Genomic DNA, 24,422 nt, shown 5'->3' with positions numbered 1-24,422 from the left:
CAACTTCAACTACAGGACCCTGACCCTGGACGAGGTCAGAGGAGGCCGGTCAGACCCGGGCCCAGCCTCCCCGGTCCCGTCATCTGCTCACTAACGCAAGGCTTGTCTGCTGCTGTGCTTCTGGCCTCAGGTCCAGTGTGTGGACAACTGTGCCGGGAAGCTGATCCGCTCCAACCACCGCATCATGGAGACGTACGTGCGCTTGATGCCGCGCATGATGCAGCGGCGGATGGAGGAGATGGAGAGCAAAGCGGCGGCGGCGGCGGCTCTGGCCCCTCCCGAGGCGCCTGTCAGCCCAGGGACCGGGTCGGACCTGCCTCCAGTCACCGGTGCCGCGGACTCCTCTGGTCCTGCCGCCGTCAGCCAACCCTCCAGCGGAGCGTCGTAGAAGCTGCCCTGGTGTCAGACTGAGCCGCTCGGGTCGGAACCGGACCGGACCAGAGCAGACTGCAGTGGAGTGCTGGTCCGCCCCAGACGGGGAGGTGGCGCCGTGTTTGTGGACAGTGCCACCCTCTTGTTCTGAGGCAGAAGCTCGTCTGTTTCAGCTCTGCAAAGGTCCAGTGGCACCGAAACAAGGAGAGCAGCGGCGTTTGAAGAGCTGTCACCTCACCGGCACAGTCAGCCGACATGAAACCCTGTCAGTGAGGACCTGTGTGATCAGCCGTGTGCGTGAATAAACCTCAGAGACGCGTCCTGCTCTTTGGCTTCTGATCCTCTTGAAAGGCCTCGCCTCACCTCTCATGTGGGACTGGCAGAGTCGGCCTCAAATCCACCTTCATCTCAACTCTTCAGTCACGCTCCTGCATCATTTCCAAATAGCCATTGATGGGCGGAGGGTCGGCGGCATCACCGCAGTCACACCAGCAGATGGCGCTGTCCGCCAGAGTCACGGGGGGCGGGGGGCTGCCAGCCTCCAGCAGCCGACCTCCAGCGGGAGGAGCGAGGCGTCGCCTCCCGACTCTTCCCTTCTCTCCAGACTCCGCGGAACAAAGTAGCGGGAGCCAAACTCCGCTGATCGGCTGCTGGTAAGACTTTCCCACCGCGCTATCGACACACGTGGCTTCAGTCGCACTGGGATGTTGAGGGTTTGGACTTGAACGACGGCGAGCTCCGAGTGTCGGGGGCCAGTCGCGGAGGAGCCCGGGCGAGTTCTCGGTCGGTCGCGAAGCCGTGTAGAGATCCGAAGGTGCTGAAGCGGCGGCGAGCTGCTCGTCACCCTCATGGTCCCAAAGCTGACCCCGTTCCTGTCGGGACTGACTGGGCTGCAGCTGCCTCCAAGCTGAAGTCCGTCAGACTGGCGCGGAGCGTCTGGGCGAGACTTCCACCCAGAGCCTTCAGGCCCAGTCCTTCCGTCAGAGGCGACCCCACCGCAGACGCGCCGGTGCCCGCGCTTTTAAAGGGAGGTTGACTTTGTGTTGGTTGTGTTCTCAAGCCGAGGCTCCCGGGCCAGGTCTTGGTCTCCTCTGCTCTCCAGCCGGGTCAGGGTCCACAGTACAGGTCAGAGCTGAGTCGTGGTCCGGCGAGGTGAAGTCAGGACCCTGACGGGATCTGGGGTCAGGAGGTGAAGGAGCGTCCCAGTCATGTGACGTGAGGAGTCAGAGCCCACCGTGTCTGGACGGAAGCCAAGCTGATTCTTGTTGGAAGAAACAAACCAGTCTCCGGGTCATTGTGCTGTATTTTGGTAAGGTGTCCTGGGCGGCCATGTTGAACAGGAAGTGAGTGGGGTGGTGTCTCCCTTGGCGTCCTGCAGAGTGAGTTGTACATCCAGACCTGGGAAGTACACGTCAAGAGGCGTGGTACTGTGAAGCCTTGACTGAAGCTTGACGCTGACTCAGCAGGGTCCTGGCAGAAGAAGGTCCTCAACCAGCTAACCAGCGCGGCAGGTCTCAGTCACGCTGGAGCTCTGACCATCTTCTCCTGCCCAGATGCGTCCCTGACCCGGCGCCACCTACAGCTCAGCATGGACGACATCTTCACGCAGTGCCGGGAGGGGAACTCGGTGGCCGTCCGTTTGTGGCTGGACAACACGGAGAACGACCTCAACCTGGGGTGAGTGGCCGCGCAAGGGCGGGGAAACTGGGGCCGGAGGGGGAGGGGAAGGGGGGATGTGTTCTGGTGCTGGCTACCTCAGAGGTGGTCCAATAGTTTCCATCCCCGGGACGCGCTGCTCTGGCTTGGGTTACTCCACTCTCTCTCCCCGTGATGTCATGCTCTAAAAATGGTCTCAGCCTGGGAGCCTCCTGCGTGCAGCTCTAACCAGAACACTCTCTCTGACCGGGACGGGTTTGAGGGGGCGGGTGGCCCGAAGATCAGTCAGGAGGGGAGTCTCTGGATCCCTGAGATGGAGTGGTCCTCACAGGTTCTCTGAGGCGCTCCTCTGCCTTGGTAATGTGTCTCCAGCAGCATCTAGGAACTGTGTCCAGACTGCTCCATAGTTCAAGTGTTCAGAGACATGAGACACAGCAGACAGACAGACAGACAGACGGCTCCATTGAAGCCCTAAATAAAGCTGGCAGAGCAGACACCAGCGGCTTCTACCAGAGACCTGAAACATTGAGTTTCTCATCTCTGCACTGCAGAGTTCACTCTTCTATTGAGACGTCAACAAACCATGGTGTTGGAGACAAACTCCACTCCTGAGTTCCATCATCAGACAGAGAGACTGGAGTGTCCGACACATGGAGGAGAAGGAACATGGCTTTATCCGGGTAACTTTTTTGGTCCATACGGCCCGTCCCTACTTTTGGCCCAGTGTTGAGCCGCACACACGGCTCCACTGCTGCAGGTGAAGCAGCTGACTGAGACCCTCACGCCCCACTCCTCGCCCTCGTCTGCTGCAGGTTCTTTGGCCCTCCGTCACCTGGCTCCTGGTCCAGGCCATATATGAGCACTTGGTTGGACGTGCAGGCTGTGGCAGCAGCCGGGGCCGTGTCCTGCACTCAGCTCCATACACGGTCCTCGGTGACTCAGAAACATCTGAGAGAGAGAGCAGTGGTTCAGCCGGGGGTGTGGGCTTCCCTCCGTCTGAGCCAAATGTTTACATGCCTGTGGACGACTGCTGACATGATCGGCCATTAAATGGGAGTGGAGATGCTGGAAGGGTCCAGGAAGTGGAGAAACACTGAGCCGTGGCTGAGGAATCCACTGTGTTTACGGCTCCTCAGATGGCTCCTCTGATCCCAGCGTGTCTTTAAATAGCCCGGGGCCCCGGGAGGTGGGGAGCGGAGCTGGTGTTAGCAGGGGCCTGTGAGAAGCTCAGCAGCTGTGGCCCGGCAGGCGGGGGCGCTCACACGTGGGTGACACTTGGACGCTCTCAGCCGGCCTCTAAATAAAGACCAGCGTCACCTGTGGGTTCTCTGCCGAGCCTCCCGTGACTGACGGCACGCTGGACGCTGAGCCCAGCCTGAGTGCAGCTCTGTTGGAAGAGTGTGAATGAATGTGGTATGTTACTGGACCAAATGATGGAGCCATACGTCCATTTAAACAACAGAATATTGTTTCTTCTGCATCAGTCTGACGACAGCACAATAAACCTCCATGGTGTCTATAGTCAAGTCTTTATCTGACCTGATTTAGACTAGAGCTCTTTTCATGTCTTGGAAATGTTTGTCCATCCAGAGTGGTGGAAACCCTGGACATTGTGGAGTGAGAAACCTCCCTGAACCAAAGCCAACAGCTGCTTTGGTTCAGGGAGGATTCCTCCATGTTTGTTGTTGTTGTTCTCATCCCAGCTGCCATGTGTCTGGTGAAAAGAAAACAGTGGGATCTTTATTCGGGGCCTGAGGGGAGCCGGAGAGATCCGGTCAAGACGACGTGTCCGAGGGCAGCAGGGCTTTCTCACACTCTCCTCCCGTCTGTGGTCCAGGGACGACCACGGCTTCAGCCCACTCCACTGGGCCTGCAGGGAGGGCCGCGGCGGCGTGGTGGACATGCTCATCATGAGAGGGGCCCGTATCAACGTGATGAACCGCGGGGACGACACGCCGCTGCACCTGGCCGCCAGTCACGGCCACCGAGACATCGTCGCCAAGGTGATGAGGCGTCCCGCCAGAGGATGCGGCTCTGGTTCTAACGTCACCTTCTTCAGCTCATGCAGTGCAAAGCCGACCCCAACACCGTCAACGAGCACGGGAACACGCCGCTGCACTACGCCTGCTTCTGGGGCCAGGACCAAGTGGCGGAGGTGCGTCGCCGCCGCAGCCCTGGCTCACCAGGGCTCACGCTCCACGCGAGCAGCCTTCTGCTTTTCTCTGTCACGATCTTCTCCGCGGCCCATTCAAGGAGTAGAACTCATCCATTCATGAACACGTGAACAAACCAACACCTCAGGGCAAAGAAAGGTCCAACCAGCAGCAGACACAGGTGCAAGTCATGGTCATCAGATTCACTAAAGAAAATAATGCACTTGATGCAAACTGCTGAGGAAAAACGGGACGTCATGAATAAAATTCTGAATACAATTAGTTTAATAAATATCATTAAAAAAATCATAAATAAACTCTAAAGAAGATAAGTGTAAATGAAAGTCTGCTCTAATTCATTTTAAAACAGGTGAACAGTGTGTACTGTAGGGGGCGCCACCACTGTCTTCATCATTGTTTCTTTCCAAGAACTTCTCCATAGTTGGTGACTATCACAGATGTGCAGCTGTCAAGTCACTTCACTGACTCACTGCTGCCACCATACGTGGCTCATGGGTTCAGACTCAGCCTCTCACGGCCCACAGGGCTGGAACAGGACACTTCTCGCGGCCCCACCTCGGGCCTCTATGGTGAAGAATGACTGGCTTCATTGGCCGCCAGCTGACTGACTGGATGTTTGCTGAGAGTTGCGCGTCTGCGCCGCCTGCTGGCTGCATCTGGAGACTGAGGCCAGTGTTTCTCTGCAGGACCTGGTGGTCAGCGGCGCTCAAGTCTGTGTGTGTAACCGATATGGCCAGACGCCGCTGGACAAGGCCAAGCCTCCGCTCAAACAAGTGCTGCAGGGTGAGAGAGAAGCCTCTGCCAGCGTGGCCTCCCAGTCTAACACGGCTGCTTCATGTCCCCAGAGAAGGCCGAGAAAATGGGCCAGAACATGATGAAGGTGCCCTACAAGGAGACCTTCTGGAAGGGCACCATGCGGACGCGACCTCGTAAGTTCCTCGGGCCGAGCGTGAGGCGAGTCGGGACCAACCATCTCCTCCCTCAGGGAACGGCACCCTCAACAAGCAGGCGGGGGTGGACTTCAAGCAGCTCTCGCTCCTGGCCAAGATCAACGAGAACCAGTCCGGAGAGGTGGGTGGTCAGCGTCTGTCTGGGCTCAGCCTCCTCACCTGAGTGCGCCTGCAGCTGTGGCAGGGCCGCTGGCAGGGCGAGGAGATCGTGGTCAAGGTGCTGCAGGTGCGGGACTGGACCACCAGGAAGAGCCGGGACTTCAACGAGGAGCACCCCAAGCTGCGGTAACCCCCGCGCCACTCCGCTGCGGTGCTGGACGCCTCTGGCTCTGCTTCTGTCCGCAGCATCTTCTCCCATCCCAACATCCTGCCGGTCCTGGGAGCCTGTCCGGCGCCTCCCTCCCCTCACCCCATCATCATCGCCCACTACATGCCGTACGGCTCTCTCTTCAACATCCTGCACCAGGGCACCAGTAAGGCCGTCCTCAGCCGCGCCGGGAGCAGCGGCAGCGCTGACCTTCTGTCCTCCCGTTCCAGCTCTGGTGGTGGACCAAAGCCAGGCGGTCAAGTTCGCCCTGGACATCGCCGGCGGCATGGCCTTCCTGCACACGCTGGAGCCCATGGTGTCGCGGCTGCACCTCAACAGCAAGCACGTGATGGTGAGGCCGCAGGTTTGTCCGTGGAGCGTGGGGGAGTAAGAGCTGCTGTGCTCCGCAGATCGACGAGGACATGACGGCCAGGATCAGCATGGCCGACGCCAAGTTCTGCTTCCAGTGTCCCGGCCGCATGTACGCCCCCGCCTGGATGGCCCCTGAAGGTACAGTGAGCCTGAGTCACAGCAGGCGGAGGCCGTCCTGAGTGAGGGAGCAGAGCATCTGTGCTGCCGCTCCTCTGGAAGACGCACGTCATGTTCACATCCACGACTAGAGCGGTGCGCTTCAGTCCTGTGATGTTGCCTGAAGACACACGGCTCAGAGCAGCACTGCAGTACAGAACCGAGAGTACTTCACTCAGCTGGAGAGACGTTGAAGCTCGCTGTGTGTTGTGTCCCATCTCTCCCCGGACCCTGGGCTCAGTGTGGCGCGTCCCACTCCTCCTCACTGGCCGTTCACCACTTGATCACATGACCCCTTCAAACCCAGGGAGCTCCGGAGCTGACTTGAAACCAAGTGGGAAGATGAAGTGTGGAGAGATGTCCAGGAGACCACAGGACTTGATTTCACAACAGTGTTGGACAGGACAACAGGGACGTGTTAGTAGCCAGGACCACTCTTCCCTCTGTTGACTCTCTCTGGTGTCACACGTCAGCCAGCCAAATGCTCCACCGTGTCCCACAACATGAACAATACAACAGGGATGTTCCACAGTAGGTTTGGATTTCTGCTGAACAAACAACAGTGGGCTAGCATCCAGGCTAACGTTAGCATCCTCACACCTCTGACACATCTGTCACCGCAACATAGGCGCCGCCCATTTCTCCTCCGCTGGTTCACCAAAGCAAGTGAGATGATCAGCACCGATGCAAGAGGTTGCAGAAACGTTGGAGCTGGCATTTGCAAAACGTTGTCTCCAACACTGGATATGCAGGAAACAAGACACAGCACGGCAGCCAATGACACGCCGTCTTTACGTGTGACCTCATCAAGTGTTGTCCCACTTCTGAGGGACGTCAGTCACTTCACTTGGTCGTCTGGGGAGCTTCACAGTGGAGGGAGCTTCACAGTGGGTTGAGCTTCACAGTGGAGGGAGCTTCACAGTGGAGCTTCACAGTGGAGGGAGCTTCACAGTGGAGGGAGCTTCACAGTGGAGGGAGCTTCACAGTGGAGGGAGCTTCACAGTGGAGGGAGCTTCACAGTGGAGGGAGCTTCACAGTGGAGGGAGCTTCACAGTGGATTGAGCTTCACAGTGGAGGGAGCTTCATAGTGGATTGAGCTTCACAGTGGATTGAGCTTCACAGTGGAGGGAGCTTCATAGTGGAGGGAGCTTCACAGTGGAGGGAGCTTCACAGTGGAGGGAGCTTCACAGTGGAGGGAGCTTCACAGTTGACAGAGCTTCACAGTGGGTTGAGCTTCACAGTGGAGGGAGCTTCACAGTGGAGGGAGCTTCACAGTGGAGCTTCACAGTGGAGGGAGCTTCACAGTGGATTGAGCTTCACAGTGGAGGGAGCTTCATAGTGGAGGGAGCTTCACAGTTGACAGAGCTTCACAGTGGGTTGAGCTTCACAGTGGAGCTTCACAGTGGAGGGAGCTTCACAGTGGAGGGAGCTTCACAGTGGAGGGAGCTTCATAGTGGATTGAGCTTCACAGTGGAGGGAGCTTCACAGTGGAGGGAGCTTCACAGTGGAGGGAGCTTCACAGTGGAGGGAGCTTCATAGAGGAGGGAGCTTCACAGTGGAGGGAGCTTCACAGTGGAGGGAGCTTCACAGTGGAGGGAGCTTCATAGTGGATTGAGCTTCACAGTGGAGGGAGCTTCACAGTGGAGGGAGCTTCACAGTGGAGGGAGCTTCATAGTGGAGGGAGCTTCACAGTGGAGGGAGCTTCACAGTGGATTGAGCTTCACAGTGGATTGAGCTTCACAGTGGAGGGAGCTTCACAGTGGAGGGAGCTTCACAGTGGAGGGAGCTTCACAGTGGAGGGAGCTTCATAGTGGAGGGAGCTTCACAGTGGAGCTTCACAGTGGAGGGAGCTTCACAGTGGAGCGAGCTTCACAACCCAGCACTGGTGTCAGGGGGAGGAGTGGGAGGCAGCAGTCAAGAGTTGTGCATTTGTTTGGTGAGGTGTTGTGAGGTGAAGGAGTGAGGCTTTTGTCAGTGGCACAAGTCACATGTCTTTCTTACACAAGTCAACAAGGTGGTGGTGGTGTGAAGTTTTCTCCAGGTCGAATGCAGGTCTGGTTACACGCTGCGTTTTAAGCAGCAGAAGCTCAAGATCCTCTGGCCCTGAAGGTCACATGACAGCGCTCCTGTAACGGTTGACTTTGCTCCCCAGCCCTGCAGAAGAGGCCAGAAGACATCAACCGCAGGTCAGCAGACATGTGGAGCTTCGCGGTTCTCCTGTGGGAGCTGGTGACCAGAGAGGTGCCCTTCGCAGACCTCTCCCACATGGAGATAGGAATGAAGGTAACGGCACGCCAGGGGACCGTGTCCACGCCTTCATGGTTAAAGAAACCTCGTCTTCTTCAGGTGGCCCTGGAAGGCCTGCGTCCCACCATCCCACCCGGCATCTCCCCGCACATCTGCAAGCTGATGAGGCTCTGCATGAACGAAGACCCGGCCAAGAGACCCAAGTTCGACATGATCGTCCCCATTCTGGAAAAGATGCAGGACAAGTGAGGCCGTGCTCCATCCTGCATCTCCACCTGCCTCTGCTGCGCCACTGTAAATACCCTCGGATACCCCGCTCTCCTCAGAGACCCCTCTCTGTCCTCAGAGACTCCTCTCTCTCCTCAGAGACCCCTCTCTCTCCTCAGAGACCCCTCTCTCCTCAGAGACCCCTCGCTCCTCAGAGACCCCTCGCTCTTCAGAGACCCCTCTCTCCTCAGAGACCCCTCTCTCTTCAGAGACTCCTTGCTCCTCAGAGACCCCTCTCTCCTCAGAGACCCCTCTCTCTTCAGAGACTCCTTGCTCCTCAGAGACCCCTCTCTCCTCAGAGACCCCTCTCTCTCCTCAGAGACCCCTCTCTTTCCTCAGAGACCCCTCTCTCTCCTCAGAGACTCCTTGCTCCTCAGAGACCCCTCTCTCTCCTCAGAGACTCCTTGCTCCTCAGAGACCCCTCTCTCTCCTCAGAGACCCCTCTCTCTCCTCAGAGACCCCTCTCTTCTCAGAGACCCCTCTCTCTTCAGAGACCCCTCTCTCTTCAGAGACCCCTCTCTCTTCAGAGACTCCTTGCTCCTCAGAGACCCCGCTCTCCTCAGAGACCCCTCTCTCCTCAGAGACCCCTCTCTCTCCTCAGAGACCCCTCTCTCTCCTCAGAGACCCCTCTCTCCTCAGAGACCCCTCTCTCTCCTCAGAGACCCCTCTCTCTTCAGAGACTCCTTGCTCCTCAGAGACCACGCTTCCAGCTTTGTTTGCCTTACTTTATTTATATTTTTGCTGAAAACCAAAGGACGTCAGACCAGAGGAAAACATATTTACTGATGGTGAAATCTTCCCATGAACTCTAATTGGATTGTTGTGAAAATATATATATTTATATTCATTGAATTAAATTCAAATAATGAATTGGGGCTTTTTTAAATCGAACATGGTTTGAGATGAATTTCATGTTTGATCATTCTATCATTTTATTGTTCAGAAACTGACCCAAACTCCTGTGACACTTCTGGACTGTTGGCATTTCTCTGACTATCACATGAAGACGTCAACATCCACATTACCATTGCGATAAATGTTTTATACATGTGAGGTTTCCGTGTTTTGATTCAAGGATGATCCAGCTGTCTGGAGAGCAGCACTCAAAAAAGATGAGCTTTTTTCTGTTCTGTCATTTGATGTATGACTTGAACCAGCTTGAGTTGGTGTTCAGGCCTGAAGTCAGTGAAGCAGCCGCTCGAGAGGAGCCAGACTCGGCCTTGACTCGGACAGGAGTTTGGCTGCCGTGGCTGTCTGCGTTCCTGAAATACTTTTCTCTGTTATGATCTTCAAAAGGAACTTTGACCGAGAGGCTGTTTGGAAGGTTCGGATGGGGTGTGACGCGAGGGTTTTATGTTCCGTTGAGTCGGTGTGAAGACAAAGAAGGCGATGTGCTTTTGTTCAGGCGTCAAACCCAAATCCTTCCGAGCGGGTCCCAGCAGAACACCGCATCCATGGGTTCTGCACGACCCAGTTGCACCGTGACTCAGCGGATGGTCCGTTTGAATTCATGACACCACTCTGACTCCAGCATGATGATGTCTCGTCTCATGACACTGCGAGGCCAGCGGGTGCGGGGGAGATGATCCGGAGCTTCAACCTCAGGTCACCATGGTCTGAGCAGAACAGGCCCTCACACAACCGGAAACAAAACAACTCCATGTGACAATGTTGCTCTGAAAGAAACGAGGACGACACGCGTCCCTCACTCCAGCGTCCAAGGCGTCTTCCGGTGCTGCTTCTCTCCTCCGTCAGAAGCGACGCGGCCGGTCACGTGACGGGTCAGCTGACTCCGGGACTTCCTCAAAAGCGCAGCCAGACCTGGCGTCACAACAACCCGGAGCCCGACGGAGCCGCGCCAGCCGGAAGCGTCGCCGCCTGCCTCTGTCGGTCCAGTGCCGAGTGACTCTCTGACTCTCTGACTATGACTCCGCCGCCGAAACCAGGTTCGTTGGTTGACTTCCTGGCTCTCCCCGATGCTAACGCGGTTAGCGCAGCCGCAGACGCGTTGTTTTCACACGTCGGTTCCGGCTGACCCGAAGCCTGTCTCCCGGGGTCCCGTGCAGGAAGGGAGTCCGGGGACACGATGAGGCTGCTCTGGTCGCTGCCCCTCACCTCAGCTCTGCTGCTGCTGCTGCTCCTCTCCTCGCCCTGGCTCGGTTCCGCTCGCCCGGCCCGGAGCCCGGTCCAGCTCTGGGAGTCACCGAACCGACCTTTCGTCCGCTTCAACTGGAAGAACCTCAGCTGCCCCGCGTGCAAAGCGATCTTCGCCGTCGTGGACCTGGCTCTGCTGGTGAGGTTCCGCTCTGTGACCCTTGTCTTGGATGGCTTCTGACCTGAGGCCCTCCCCGCACGCACGCCCACAGTCCGTGAGGGGAAGTGCTCAGGGCTTTGGTGTGTTGCGAGATACCAAGGTGCTTCCTGCTCTCGCCCTCCTGCAGAGTGAGAGCAACGAGGAGCGGGTGGCCCAGCTGGCCGGCAGGGCCTGCGTGGACCTGCACCTGGCCGAGCCCGAGGTGTGCCGCCAGATCACCGAGCTCTTCCGGGACGACTTCATCCGGGCGCTGCAGCAGTCGCTGCTGTGGCCCAGCGAAGCCTGCGGCCTGCTGCTGGGACCCTCCTGCGGCAAATACGACATCTTCGCGCCGTGGAACGTCTCGCTGCCCGGCCTCCCCAAGCCCAAGGTCACGCCGCCTTCGCCTCCCAAACCAGGCGCTCCACAAACCCGGGTTCTGTTTCTGACCGACATCCACTGGGACAAGGTGAGCACTCGGCCGCTGTGACGCGTCCAGCGCAGCGGCTGAGCGTCCGGCTGGCGTCTCTCCTCAGGAGTACCAGGCCGGCGCCGCCGCCGACTGCAAGGAGCCCCTGTGCTGCCGGCGGGGCTCCGGCCTCCCCGGCGGGGGGCGGCGGGCGGCAGGCTACTGGGGCACCTACAGCAAATGTGACCTGCCCTTACGCACCGTGGAGAACCTGCTGGAGAACGTGGTGAAGAACGGGCCCTGGGACTGGGTCTACTGGACCGGCGACGTTCCGGCCCACAACGTGTGGTCGCAGACTCGGAAGCAGCAGCTGGACGAGCTCACCGTCATCAGCCAGCTCATCCAAAAGTAAGCTCCGCCCTTCAACCGGCCGCGCTCTGCCGGCGACGCTGACGTCTCCTCCGGCTCCCGTCCAGACACCTGGGGCCCAACGTCACCGTCTACCCTGCCGTGGGGAACCACGAGAGCACCCCGGTCAACAGCTTCCCGCCGCCCTTCATCCACGGCAACCGCTCGTCCGCCTGGCTGTACGACACCATGGCGCAGCTGTGGTCGCCGTGGTTACCGGAGGAGGCGCTGAAGACCCTCAGGTGGGTGGAGCTGCAGCCGGGGGCCGCGGCGGACTGACGCTGTTCACGTCTCAGGTACGGAGGCTTTTACTCGGTGGAGGTCCAGAGAGGTCTGAGAGTGGTGTCCCTCAACATGAACTTCTGCGCCCGGGAGAACTTCTGGCTGATGGTCAACTCCACTGACCCGGCCAACCAGCTGCAGTGGCTGGTGCACGTCCTGCAGAGCAGCGAGAGCAAAGGCGAGAAGGTGAGGTGAGCCCCGCCCCGCCCCGCCCCGCCCCCTCCTCACGCCCGGGCCTCTGCTCCCCTCCAGGTGCACATCATCGGCCACATCCCGCCCAGCCTGTGCCTGGCCAGCTGGAGCTGGAACTACCATCACATCATCAACAGGTGGGTGGGTTCCTCAGACGCTCCTGTGGACGGCCGCCGACCCGCTGTCCTCCCCTTGCAGGTACGAGGGCACCGTCAGCGGCCAGTTCTTCGGGCACACGCACCTGGACCAGTACCAGATGACCTACGACGAGACCGACTCCACCCGACCCATCGGCGTGGCCTTCATCGCCCCCAGCGTCACCACCTTCGTCAATCTCAATCCAGGTTGGTGTGACGGGCCCGGGTGTGTCCGAGTCCTGAGCCCACGCGGGTCGTCTCCGCAGGTTACCGTGTCTACTACGTGGATGGCAACTACCCCGGCAGCTCGCGCTTCGTGCTGGACCATGAGACCTACATCCTCAACCTGACGGAGGCCAACCACAGGCCCGGGAACCGCTCGCAGCCCGAGGAGGACCCCCGCTGGACCCTGCTGTACCGGGCCTCCCAGGCCTACGGCCTGCCCGCCCTGCTGCCGGCCGACTGCGAGCGACTCACCAAGGCGCTCGCCGCCGACCAGCGGCTCTTCCAGAGGTTCTGGTTCCTGCAGCACAAGGGCCACGTGTCGGAGCCCTGCCGCGACGCCTGCCGCGCCGCTGCCGTCTGCTTCCTGAAGAGCTTTGTGCGCTGCGACGCCGCCGGCAGCTCGCCGCCTCGCACCTGGAGCCTCTGCTGACCTGTCTTGTCAGGGCTCCAGAGATGGACTCATCGAAGTATTAGCGAAATGTGTTGATGCGGGTGTTTCAGAGCAGGCGCAACTGGGTTCCAGTGCCTTGCTCAAGGGCAGGCTCACCACTGATTCAGACAAAGCCCCCGTTTGTCTTCTGCACTTTAGGTTTGTCTCCTGCGTCTGAAGCGTCGCGAGGCTCAGGGACCGGTTCTCATGCGTTTGATGTCCTCAATAAAGATTGTCTGAGGGATTTTCTGACGTCTTTCCTGCTCAGTGGTGGCGACCCGCCTCGCGAACAGGACTCGCCGGTCGGGTCAGAAGCCCAGCCGCACGCTGCTCTCCACGCTGACGCCGGACTGAACTGCAGAAACAGACTGGATTTTGTTCACGTCAAACTTGGTCTCCAACTCCCGCAGGTTTCATCGCTTTATTATGGCTCGGAGAAGGACACTGTGACAGCAAAGTCCTCCTTGTACAGGTCCCAGGTCTTGGGCTTGTGCGGGTTGTCCAGCTCCTCCCGCGGTAAGAAGAGCCTGCAGAGACGAGCGTGGTCAGCAGGCGGCGCCGCAGCGAGGAGGCCACCGTACCTGTGGTCGGACACGAAGGAGGTGTTGAACCAGAAGTAGAAGGGGACGTCTTCGTATCCTTTGGGGAGACCCTGCGACAGAAGCAGCCGTGAGAGGCGGAGACACGCGGCGGCGGGAGAGGGAGGCACTCACGGCGCTGGACTCGAACATGACCTTCACATCTCCATCCACCACAGGTCCGTTCTGGAGGCTGATGACCACCGCGTTGTTGCCCACGTCGGGAAACACCTGCGTGGACATCAGAACGTTGGCGGGGGCAGCGCCGGCGCCAGACCTTCCCCTCTCACCGTGCAGTTCTCCTGCGTGGCACAGACGCAGCGAAACACCAGCTCCTTCCTCACCAGGACCTTCACCTTCAGGTCACTGCCGTCGCCCTTCCCCACACCTGGGAGATGGGGTCAGAGGTCACACAGGCGCGCGCACGCCCGCCCGGGGCTCCACCCACTCACCTGCGATGGAGTGGACGCGCAGGCTTTTGATCCGGAGGCTTCTGGGTGGAGGGAGCTGCCTGTTGAACTGGGTCTTCATGACTTCATAGTAGCCGACGTATCTGCTCTGAGGGGCGCACGCACCAGGTGGGGTCAAAGGTCAGCCTCTCCGTCAGTGACTCCTCCTACCTGAGACGGAGTCTCCACCCCCTGGAACTTGGAGCTGCGGCTCTTATCGGTCCTCCTCTCTCCAAAATAATCCAGGCTCTCCTGGGGGAGACAGGCAGGGGTGAGTCCGGGCGGCGCCACGGGGGAGGGCGGCGCCCACCTGCGCGCTCTCAAACTGCTCGTTGTCGACGAGCCAGGTGCAGACCATGGTCCCAGTGCGGCCTGTGAAGGCAGCAGCGTCTGACGCAGGAGCCGGCGGGAAGCAGACGGGCTCGGAGCTCACCTTTCCCGCCTTTACAGTGGATGGCGACCACGTTGTCCGGGTGAGACGACATCCACTCCCTCACGCTGCTCACGTACTTCAGCATGTCCCTGCCACACAGGTCACAGCCGGGTCAGTCTGCGCCGGGGCTTCTGGGCGGGGCCTTCCACACTCACTCCAGGGACGGAACATTGTGGTCGTCGATGAAGACCCGCTCCACCCTGTAGTGGAAGAACTGCGGGTCGTAGCCCTTCTCGCCTGCAAACAGCGGGAGAATGAGCTCAGGCTCCGCCCCCTCACAGGTGGGCATGTCCACTTACTGCACAGGTTGTACACTTTGTAGTGGTCCTGGTGTTTGGTGTCCAGAAAGCGAGCCACTTCCTGTAGAGAGGGAGGAGGAGGAGTGAGACAGAGACGGAGTGAGACGGAGGACTGAGACGGAGGAGGACTGAGACAGAGGAGTGAGACGGAGGAGGACTGAGACAGAGGAGTGAGATGGAGGAGGACTGAGACAGAGGAGTGAGACGGAGGAGGACTGAGACAGAGGAGTGAGATGGAGGAGGAGCGATAGAGGAGGACTGAGACGGAGGAGGACTGAGACGGAGGAGGACTGAGACGGAGGAGGACTGAGACGGAGGAGGAGTGAGACGGAGGACTGAGACGGAGGAGGAGTGAGACAGAGGAGTGAGATGGGCGGACGAAGGGGCGCGGCGGGCGCGAGGCTACCTTGATGGGATTCCTGTAGAAGGACTGCTTCCCAGACGAAGGAAAGGACATGGCAATGACGCGCTCTGCACGAGAGCACGGTCCCATGTGACATGCGCTTTGCTGGGGAGGAGCAGGCAGAAGCAGCCGGGCCCCTACCTGTGATGTAGGTGAGGTCCAGGTCGAAGCCGTCCTTCTGGTAACGCCGCTTGTTCTCGGAAATCTGGGGGGAAATGAGAACAGCGACTCTCAACCAGGAAGGTTCAGGATCACACCGCTAGGTGGCCACATTCTACGACGGCGCGAGAACGTTCTGTCATGGAGGAGAGAGGAGCGTGGGCCAACACCTGGCTGAGCTCCTCACCCCGGCTCACCTGAACCTGAGGCGTGAGAGACGACTGGGAGAGACTCACCATCCTCCTGGTGACCTTCTCCAGCTCCTTCTTCTGAGCCGCTAACCTGAAGACCCTCACTAGGATGATGATCCTCAGGAAGCGCAGGAAAGACACCACCCTGCGGAGGACAGGTCAGGTCAGCGCCTGGGCGAAGGTGAGCCTCCAGACGCGGCACCTGGGGATGAGGCTGGCTCCGGACAGGTCGGAGAAGGTGTAGATCATGGTGACCACCAGGGTGATGCCCACCACACACGCGTCCACGATGTTCAGTTTGGAGCTGAAGTAAGACTGGAACCTGCAGAGAGAAGATCCAAGAGCTTCCACATCTCACAGCATCAGCGGCTGTTTGGGACATGAAGAAGGTGGTGTCCAACTGAACATCAGGTCAGAGACATATTTGACCCCAGTGTTCTTCATATGCTTCGCACCATGCTCCAACATCAGGAGAGAGAAGGAGACAGGGAGTTGATTGCACTTCCTGGTGTGAGCAGATCAGCAGAGCGGCGAGCTGCTGACTCAGCGTGCTGAGCAACACTGGCCACGCTTGTGAAGCAGCAGCAGCGACAGGGACGGATGAGCTCACCCCTGGATGTAGACCCTGAGGAGCACGTCCAGCAGGAAGAAGAAGGAGATGGTGAGGGACACGGCCTCCAGGGCGTTTCCCAGGTCCCGGCTCCTGGCCGGCAGAGACAGGTCCACGACGACCAGCACGAAGTCCACCAGGATGAGGACCACGCCGAAGACCCTGGACAGACAGCGGTGAGCAGAGGGGGCCCCGGGGCCGCCTCAAGATCATGGAGTCACAACACTCTCATGAAACACACATAAAAGACGTTTAAAAATCCAAAAACACACTAGGGATCAATGAAACGCAGAATGTGAGTTGTTTTTTTTTGTGAAGATCCAACTGCAATGTCCGAATAGAAAGAGCAACAGAGCTGAGCTGGGACCCTGGAATCACTTTCCACACTTCAACACACGCGTGCGTGCGTGCGTGGGAAGAGGGCGCAGACTCACCGGAACCCGAACGACATGACCACAGGCTGCAGCCGTCTGCGGACATTGCTGCGGGGCACAAACAGGCGCGGCGGGTCAGAGGCGCGGCGGGTCGTAGGCGCACGCGCGCGCGCGTGTCACTCACTGGGGCAGCGTGTCCGGCGGCTCCGCTTCCCTCCCGTCGTCGATCTCCACCTTGGCATCCTCCATCTTGGCGACGGCGCTGCGGGGTGAACGGTCGGAGCCCGTTAGCGTCGCGCTGACCCCGCTCCGGATCTGACCTGCGGTCTGTACCCATTCACTCCACAATCCGAGCCCGGGTCGAAATACACCGACATGTTCGTCCTGAGAGAGGACGGCCGCCTCCAACTTGTCGACGCTGTCGGGAGCCGCGCCGCTCACAACTTCATCGACGGAAGCTCCTCGGTCTTGTGACTCCTCGTAAAGGCAGAAGGAAGAGGGTTCAAAGGTCAGCCGAGAGACTCATCTCCGCTCAGTTTTCGCTAACCCAGCGCTTTTCAACTTCCTGCAGCCAGCGCTTCCTCCTCCCCGCCACATCTGCTCCCCATTAAAGCCAGAGAGCTGAGGTTCCAGTGAAGGAGCCAGAGAGAGAGGTCAGAGGTGAAGTGAAGGATCTGCACACCGACACCAAGGTGACGCAGCAGCGGTCAAGAGAAACTGACTGGATTTGGATCCCACTGGTGGGACCTGGCAGTGACTCCGCTTTCCTCCCTCACGCTCTTCCAGGAAGCCTGTTCCTGGGCCAGTGGGGTTGTGAGGAACTGCAGGCCGTCAGCAACACCTCACCCGAGCTGGACGCCTGGCTCCCTCCTGCCCTCACTGGTGAACCGGAGCCCTGGCAGCTCCTCAGACGTGCTCCTCAGCCCTGCATACCTGAGCTCCAGCTGGCCAGCTCCAGGCTCCAGCCAATGAGGAACAGGCTGAACCCACTATAAATGAGCCGCGGCAGAGGGCGGCTCAGAAGCTTCTGCAGCTCCTGGACTCCGGCAGCAGCATGAGGACTGGCGCGGTGCTGCTCCTGCTCTGCTCCCTGGCCGCGTCCTCGCAGGCCTCTGTAAGTTCTGCTGTGGGTCTCGGGTGCGGCTGGAGATACCAGGCTCTCTCTGCTGCAGGCAGGGAAGCCCTGCCACGCGCAGGTGGCCCAGCTGCGGCTCAGCGTGAAGAAGCTGCAGTACCAGCTGCTGGTGGCCACCTGGCAGGTGGAGCACCTGCGGACGCACAAGTACTTCCGGCCCATCCGCCCGAACCCTGACCCACAGACGGAGGGGAGGAGCAACAGCAGCGGAGCGACGCAGCTGCCCCCTGCTGGAGGCCTGCTGGTGCATGACCAAGGTAGCTGCTCTCACACGCCGCTCTGGCTGCTGCAGCCAAACCTCCTGTCAGACTGCTCCCAGGTCTACGAGCGACTGCGGCCGCCCAGCGGCTTCTACCGCGTCAGGCCCGCCGCGCGGCGGGAGCCGGTCCTGGTCTACTGCGACATGGAGGACGGCGGGGGCTGGACGGTGTTCCAGAGGCGGCGGCACGGGCGAGTGGACTTCAACAGGTGGAGCACGCAGCGCAGCAGCTCCCGGGCTGCAGCTCATCCCACTGCTGCGCTTCCAGGGACTGGGCCGACTACAGAGACGGATTCGGGGACTTCAAGCTGTGGAACGACGAGTTCTGGCTGGGAAATGAGAACATCTTCTCTCTGCTGGCCGAAGGTCGGTGGGTCAGGAGGCTGGTCTCCGCAGGGGAGCGGACCTCATTTGTCGGCTTGCAGGGAGAAACCTGGTGAAGATCGAGCTGATGGACTGGGAGGGGAAGAGACGCCACGCCTTCTACGAGAACTTCAGGATCACAGATGAGGCTGTAAGGCGCCGCACCACCTGCCGTGTGACCGACGGCATCATCCTGTCGTCTCGCTCGCGGCTCTGCAGGACAAGTTCCGGCTCCGGTACGGGACCTACAGCGGCACGGCCGGGGACGCTCTGACGGGAGGCGGAGGGATGGTGGAGCAGTGGTCGGCGTGTCTCGGCGGGATGCAGTTCAGCACCAGGGATCAGGTGGGTGACCCCAGAGCTCCGCCCACACGGCGCCTCTCTGACGCCACCTTTCCCTGTGCCAGGACAACGACCGCTACCTGCGCGGCAGCTGCGCGGAGGAGAGCAAGTCGGGCTGGTGGTTCAACAGGTGGGTGCTCCTCAGCTGCGGGGGGGGGGACCCGCTCTCACCCGGGCCCCTGCTCCTCAGGTGCCACCAGGCCAACCTCAACGGCCGCTTCCACCGCCGAGGCCGCTACCAGGGTCCGTCGGACGACGGCGTGGTGTGGGGCACCTGGCGGGGCCTCTGGTACTCCCTCAGACACACCAGCATGAAGGTGCGCCCCCTGCTGTTCCTGGACACGGCAGGCAGTGGAGGAGGAGCCGAGTAGACCCTCCACAGGGGCCGCCGGAGGCCGACCGACCTCGGGCTCCTGCTGTCGCATGTTCTGCTCCAGTTTAACCTGCTCACATTTATATCGTCCCATTAAAGAGAATCCAACGTTTTCGGAGCGTTTCTCAAGTGAAGGTCTTTTGCTGGTGTCGCTTCACTTTGGTCAATGTCTCATCATCATCAGAATTAACAATTAGAAAAAGCTTCTACGTTGAACCACAAAAATGAAAAGGACCCAGGCACAAAGAAAAAGAAAGGTTTTCCTGGGACCGGAAGTGAGGACTGTCAAAGTAAGAGCGTCCGCTTTGAGGCAGACGCCAGATCTGTCAGGACCCTGTAAACATCGACACACGGACGCCTGGGGGGCTTTTGAGCCTCAAGCACGCGCCTTCGGCCGGAAATAAGTGCGAGTGTTCGCAGGTGTTTATTTTGGTGTGATGCAAATCTAATGCGGATATCAGAAAGGCCAAGTGCAGCGACGCTCGGTGTTGACGACACCGGTGAGTCGCAGTGAAAACGTTGTCGATTCAGCCGTGAAATACCGAACATCCACGTGGTGTCACTTGCTTCTGGCAACTATGGACGGGAGCCTCTCCGGTGGAGTTTCGCGCCGGAACTGTTCTGTTTCGTCAGAATCCATCTGTTCTGCACCGACACACCGAGATCACCAGGAGACCCGACTTGGTGTCGAGCCTCCACAGTGACGCAGCCTCAGGTAACAGAGGTCCTTTTCTTTCACTTGCTTTCCAATCCCAAACACCCGGCGCACGCGCTCACACGCACAAACGCCAATCACAGTAACGTCAACAAACTTTCACGTGAGCCTCCCACCGAGTGACAGATGAGACAGCCAATCACAGGTGCGTTAGCGGAAACGAGACGGCGGCCAATCGCAGAGCGATGTGCAGGCTGGAGGCGGAACTGCTTATTAACCCTTTGTGCGCCGCAACCATTGGCGTCAGTGACGTCACAGCCGAGGCTGTTCACTGGTGGGAACACGTCCTTAGCGAGCGCGTGTCACCCCCCCACCCCCCACCCCACGGCTGCCTCACTATGAACGACTTTCTAACCAAGGGCGCCACCTACCGGGCTCTGGCGGTAGGGACGTCCGTAAAGCGTCAGTTGCAGCTCCAGTCCAACCATGGCACTGTTTATTGACTTATTTCTTGGAAGTCGCCGCCCTCACTACCTTTCCAGCTGCAGTTGACCTTCTGTGGCCCCATGTCACGTGGAGGGAAGATCCACGTCCAGCGCGCGGCGCTCTGCCTCGCTGAGGTGGTACGAGGAGCGGCCCGCGCCGGAGCAGAGCTCTGGAGTCGGACGGAAGCTGACGCTGAAGGTGGAGCTCCGCTGCCGCCCGCCGCACGACGACTGAGCCTCTTTCAGCTTGCGAGCCAGAAGGTTTCTCTGAATAGGGGACGGGCCGCGGCGGCTCCAGTTCTGCTCAGCCTGGTCCACGCTCAGCGGGTTCCTGGCGACAGGTCCACCGATCCCGGAGATTCCCTGGCTGAGCTCGGGACGGACCTTCCTGTTGGGTCCAGCGTGTTGGAGCTGGGCGCCATGCTCCGCCCAGGTCTGCCTCCGGGGCCTGGCCTCTGGGCTCTGCTGCTCTGGGATGGTGAAGTTGGGTCGGGGCTCCCTTCCTCTCCTGGTCCAACTGCTTCCCTCCGGGAGGGTGCGGGCAGCCACCTGAGAAGCATCAGAAGAGTCAACATCTCAGATGCCCAGCGAGATGCAGCGCAGGATACCTGCGTCAGGCTTCTCTCCCGGAACCGCTCCACACCAGGCTTCGGATCGTTGAAACTGCAGGTCCGGCGGAAACTGGGATTCTTGCCGGACGTGTTGCCCAGCCCCACGCCTCCTCGCAGCCCACTCCTCTCCACCATCTCCACCCACTCTGCGGTGCGGTCCATGGAGCTGCGGCTGGCCGAGGTCCTGGGTGGAAGAACCGGCGGCGGCTCAGAGCAGCAGGCCTCGCCGACGCCGGGGCGGCTGTCGGGAGCGCAGGCAGGAAGTAAGAATCCTGTTGGGGAGGGGATGGGGGAGAGGGTGGGCGTGGCCACCAGGGTGTCCTGGACTGGACTGGAGGACACGTGGTACAGCTGCGTCGCCTCCTTCAGGCCCATCTTCTTCATCTCCTTCAGCTGCTGCTGAGCTAAACGATACCTGCAGAGACGCACGTTACTCCCCAGGCTCACCAACCCACCCACCGGCGCCACCGTCCCTCACCCGAAGACTGTGGGCAGCATCTTCAGCCCTGACGGAGACGGTGGCTCCGGGTCCAAGGGACCCGGCGGAGGAAGGCCGCGGCCACAGATGGAGGCCTCGTCGGAGAGCTTGCGTCCTCCAGGGGGCAGCGCGGAGCTCCGGCGGACGGAGCTGCACGGCGAGGTTCGGCACAGCTTCCTCCAGAGAGTCACAGCAACGGTGGCCAGAATCACGGCGAGGCACAGCGAGATCCCGGCCACCGCCACCATGTTGGCGCCCAGCGATGGAGCGGATGAGGAGGGCGGGGGGGCGGGCAAGGCTGCGGAGGGAAACAGAGCAGCGATAAGGAACAGGTGGATCCGGGGAGACGAGTGCGGCCGACCTGCACAGCTCTCCAGCGAGCAGAGCGACTGCTCCCGCAGCATGCCGCTGCACTGCAGCCCCGCCGCACTAGAGGGCAGCAGACACTCGCGCAGCCGCTCCCTCACGCCCTCGCCACAGGTGGCGCTGCACACGCTCCACTGCTGCCAGGGGCCCCACGAGTCTGCAGGGCGAGAGACAGGTGGAGGAGCTGTGAGCGGCGGCACCACCCAGCTCTGGGAGCCCGGGCCCCTCCTACCTGCGCTCCTCTGGACCACCACGCAGGTCTGAGCCAGACTCGCAGAGCGGCTCAGGTTGAAGACCAGGCGGAGGCAGTATTTGCTGCGCCCCGTGGGGAAGAGGGAGCAGTCGAACTGGGTGCGGTTCTGCCCCGGGCTCAGCCAGTGGGAGGCCAGAGGAGCGGGCTGGTCCGTTCCCGCGCCGCCCTCTTGGTACAGCACCACCTTCCCGCCGACCCCAGCACAGGGTGGAGGGATGAGCTTCACCCTCATCCCTCCTTCACAGCCGCTCCTGAACTGTTGGGCGTCTTCCACCAGCAGCTTGTAGGAGAGTCGGGTCGGGTGGAGCGGCCCGGAGCTCCTCACCTCCTGAGGCGAGTGTGGCGAGCGCAGAGAGACGCGTATGAAGTCCGAGTCGGTGAAGGGGAAGACGCAGGAGAGCCGGACGGTGTGGGAGCGTGCCAGCGGGACCGGGTGTCGGGAGCGAGCCTGGACCCTGCCACGCTCCAGGTAGCTGACCTCCATGTGCAGAGCCGTGCCCAGGACTGAGGAACAGGCCTGGAAGTGCTGGTTGGTGCTGATCCGAACCTTCAGGACACAAGACACGGTGGAGTTAGTGGGACGTCACGTGTTCCCAGATCCCGGAGACGGCCGCTCCAGACTGAGATGAAGGCTTTGATCAGATGGAGCCACTTCTGCAGAACCTTCTGAGCGAGTCCGACTCCACAGCTCAAGTCTAAGGCTTGGGCTGCAATGAACCATCGACTGGTCTATGGGGATGACCTTTGTTTGGAGCCATTTTGAATCTCTGTTTGACCTGAAGTTGCTGAAAGCACCTCACTGTGATACTGCGACACCATCCGTTATTGAACAGGTGTATTCAAATGATGACACATCGTCCAGGAACATGTATCCACCCTGTGGAGCATGAAGCCGTGGACAGAGAGCTGCGGCTCTTTATTGGTCCCTGAGAAGGCTCTCAAATCATCACTATACTCCTCATATAAAATATCAGTGGGAGGTGGTGAGGCGGAGCCTGGGGCCAGTGGGACCTCAGTCAGAAATGAACATGATTCCAGAGAAGGCGATGGTTCCTCGCGGCGTCTCAATAACAACCAGTCCTGGATGTCCGTCCTGCGCCCGTGCCTGTGTTGACACCAGCAGCAACATGACGTGTCCACGTCGATGAATTTTTGTTGTGGATGTTATCGATGAGGTCAGCTAACCGTGGCAGCCCTGAATCTAAGACACGCGTCTGGGGAGCGATCCGGGTCCAGGGACCTTTCCCCCGCACTCTGGGCGCTTCTCTAGTTTGTGTTGAGCGTCTCACCTGGAGAGGCTGTGATTGGTCGGCTGCTCGCTCCACAGCGATGTGAAAGGTCGGCCACTGCACCCGCAGTTCTGAGCTCCACCACTGGGCGGCGCTGTCCTCAAGGCCGGCGCAGCTCTGCTGCAGCAGGAAGCGGAAGGTGCCGGCGTACAGGAAGCAGGAGCAGTCGAACTCCACCCGGCCCACGGCTCGGCCGCCCGGCAGCGCTCTGGTCTGCACGCTGGTGTTGGTCTCCATGTCGACCAGAGACAGTCTGCGGAGGCCGCTGCCGTTGCACTGGCTCCTGAAGTCCACGAAGACGCTGCCGTTGCTGAGAGCCACGTGGAGCGAGGGCCAGATGTGGAGCGCCAGCACAGCTGCGGAGACACAGGCTCAGGGGTTGACCGATGCGAAAGTGGCGCTACATTCGGAGTCACTCGCGTGACCCAAGCGTGAAGCCGGTGACTCTGGTCCAGAGGAGAGTCAGGTCTGGACGCACCGTGGCCCGTCAGCAGCAGCAGCAGCAGCAGCGGCAGCAGCAGCAGCGGGGACACCGGCCGCGACATCCTCCAGCACACCACATGACCTCCGACCCCACCTGCGGGTCAGACACGGTTTCAGGCATGAGGGCAAGTCTCCAGTCTCCCCAACTCAGCAGGGGTCGGTCTCACAAGCGCCGAATCATTATGACCTCAGCTGACGGTCGTCACCGAAACATTTCATTTGTAATTGCATTCGGACCGAAAGTCACTGTTCCTTGTGACACGATACATAACATTAAGGTAAGGGTTGAACCTTCAGGAGAACTCCGTCTGACGTTATTGTCGCTCTTCAGCAGCTCGACACCTGAGGACCTCCCCACCACAGCAACAGGTGCTCCCATGTCCGAGCCGTGTGAACGCGTAGTTACGTTGGAATATCTGTCTCAACGTTTGTCCGTGGTACTCCAATACTTCACAATAAAAGCCATCCATGACTGGTTGTTGTTGTCTCGAGTAACCGCAATGAATTCAATGGCGCAAACGGTCCAAAGAAGTTCCGAAGCAGGCGCTGAGGAGAGTCGGAATCTTTACCTTCACTTGTTCGTCCTCCTCCGACCCAAGACTGAAGTCACACGGCCTGCGCCGTGAGGGATGACGTCACGCGCGCCCTGGCGCAGCGGCTCTCCCTTCAATGTTGAGCGGCTTCTGCTCCGCGTCTCACGAACATGGCGCTCAAACGCAGCACGTCTGAGACTGCGACGTCCTGGTTCGTCCGCCCTGATCTGTAACCACGAAGTCCTCCAGTCACTGAGCTAATGGTTTCAGCCTGCAGTGGTCAGTACCTGAGGAGGAGGGTCATGCCACTGGTGAGCAGTCACAGACCTGAGAGCTTCAGCGGGCGACCATCCCGTTCTCCTGAGGCGCAGCAGCCGCAGCAGTGTGCGGACGTCCAGCTGCTTCCCGAGAGGCGCCGTGGAAA

At 60.0% G+C, this 24,422-nt stretch overlaps 6 protein-coding genes across 9 annotated transcripts in view; 4 read left to right on the top strand and 2 right to left on the bottom strand.

Annotated features, from left to right (window-relative positions):
* The window catches only part of timm10b (translocase of inner mitochondrial membrane 10 homolog B (yeast)), a 971-nt gene extending 257 nt beyond the window's left edge, over positions 1-714 (top strand). Inside the window, exons 2-3 of the mRNA XM_053847245.1 lie at positions 1-34; positions 131-714. The exon at positions 1-34 is cut by the window's left edge and continues 62 nt beyond it. Of these exons, the coding sequence (XP_053703220.1) occupies positions 1-34; positions 131-388 (292 nt within the window). The 3' untranslated portion in view covers positions 389-714. The remainder of the gene's footprint in view (positions 35-130) is intronic.
* Positions 715-869: 155 nt separating this feature from the next.
* ilk (integrin-linked kinase) lies at positions 870-9,593 on the top strand. Its single transcript, XM_053847231.1, has 13 exons — positions 870-1,025; positions 1,926-2,049; positions 3,866-4,031; positions 4,088-4,183; positions 4,889-4,985; positions 5,048-5,131; positions 5,188-5,273; positions 5,328-5,437; positions 5,498-5,625; positions 5,690-5,811; positions 5,870-5,969; positions 8,140-8,270; positions 8,334-9,593. The coding sequence occupies exons 2-13, from the start codon at positions 1,961-1,963 to the stop codon at positions 8,481-8,483; spliced, it is 1,359 nt and encodes a 452-aa protein (XP_053703206.1). The 5' UTR covers positions 870-1,025; positions 1,926-1,960; the 3' UTR covers positions 8,484-9,593.
* Positions 9,594-10,267: 674 nt separating this feature from the next.
* On the top strand, positions 10,268-13,715 carry smpd1 (sphingomyelin phosphodiesterase 1). The gene is made up of 10 exons (XM_053847224.1): positions 10,268-10,447; positions 10,568-10,794; positions 10,943-11,263; positions 11,331-11,611; positions 11,680-11,853; positions 11,908-12,079; positions 12,146-12,222; positions 12,284-12,429; positions 12,489-13,287; positions 13,350-13,715. Exons 1-9 carry the CDS (start codon positions 10,426-10,428, stop codon positions 12,875-12,877), a joined length of 1,809 nt encoding a protein of 602 aa, XP_053703199.1. The 5' UTR covers positions 10,268-10,425; the 3' UTR covers positions 12,878-13,287; positions 13,350-13,715.
* On the bottom strand, positions 13,258-17,369 carry tpte (transmembrane phosphatase with tensin homology). Its single transcript, XM_053847226.1, has 19 exons — positions 17,096-17,369; positions 16,707-16,994; positions 16,558-16,635; positions 16,434-16,481; positions 16,000-16,161; positions 15,592-15,711; positions 15,435-15,534; positions 15,181-15,244; positions 15,043-15,107; positions 14,637-14,697; positions 14,493-14,574; positions 14,338-14,426; positions 14,215-14,276; positions 14,076-14,156; positions 13,908-14,013; positions 13,746-13,843; positions 13,591-13,686; positions 13,459-13,529; positions 13,258-13,404 (listed from the first exon to the last, which is right to left on the bottom strand). The coding sequence occupies exons 2-19, from the start codon at positions 16,748-16,750 to the stop codon at positions 13,302-13,304; spliced, it is 1,530 nt and encodes a 509-aa protein (XP_053703201.1). The 5' UTR covers positions 16,751-16,994; positions 17,096-17,369; the 3' UTR covers positions 13,258-13,301.
* Positions 17,370-17,427: 58 nt separating this feature from the next.
* fgl1b (fibrinogen like 1B) lies at positions 17,428-18,938 on the top strand. Its single transcript, XM_053846512.1, has 8 exons — positions 17,428-17,487; positions 17,546-17,765; positions 17,817-17,976; positions 18,036-18,133; positions 18,193-18,281; positions 18,350-18,475; positions 18,538-18,602; positions 18,663-18,938. Exons 1-8 carry the CDS (start codon positions 17,428-17,430, stop codon positions 18,841-18,843), a joined length of 999 nt encoding a protein of 332 aa, XP_053702487.1. The 3' UTR covers positions 18,844-18,938.
* LOC128748429 (thrombospondin type-1 domain-containing protein 1) lies at positions 17,560-24,411 on the bottom strand. 4 transcript variants are annotated; one of them, XM_053847215.1, is made up of 8 exons: positions 24,286-24,411; positions 24,035-24,225; positions 23,461-23,559; positions 22,983-23,338; positions 21,436-22,240; positions 21,075-21,372; positions 20,594-21,011; positions 17,560-20,534 (listed from the first exon to the last, which is right to left on the bottom strand). In XM_053847215.1, exons 3-8 carry the CDS (start codon positions 23,525-23,527, stop codon positions 20,070-20,072), a joined length of 2,409 nt encoding a protein of 802 aa, XP_053703190.1. In that variant the 5' UTR covers positions 23,528-23,559; positions 24,035-24,225; positions 24,286-24,411; the 3' UTR covers positions 17,560-20,069. The 4 variants fall into 4 exon arrangements, with proteins under 4 accessions (XP_053703190.1, XP_053703192.1, XP_053703189.1 ...); XM_053847217.1 differs by having other exon boundaries at positions 21,436-21,597; positions 21,673-22,240; positions 24,035-24,371; XM_053847214.1 differs by having other exon boundaries at positions 24,035-24,371.
* Between the last annotated feature and the right edge of the window lie 11 nt (positions 24,412-24,422).

The sequence above is a fragment of the Synchiropus splendidus genome, chromosome 17, assembly GCF_027744825.2.
Source record: "Synchiropus splendidus isolate RoL2022-P1 chromosome 17, RoL_Sspl_1.0, whole genome shotgun sequence".
In the NCBI taxonomy this organism is placed as follows: domain Eukaryota; kingdom Metazoa; phylum Chordata; class Actinopteri; order Syngnathiformes; family Callionymidae; genus Synchiropus; species Synchiropus splendidus.
Note: the sequence above shows the minus strand (reverse complement) of the source record. Positions and strands in the feature narration are given on the sequence as shown.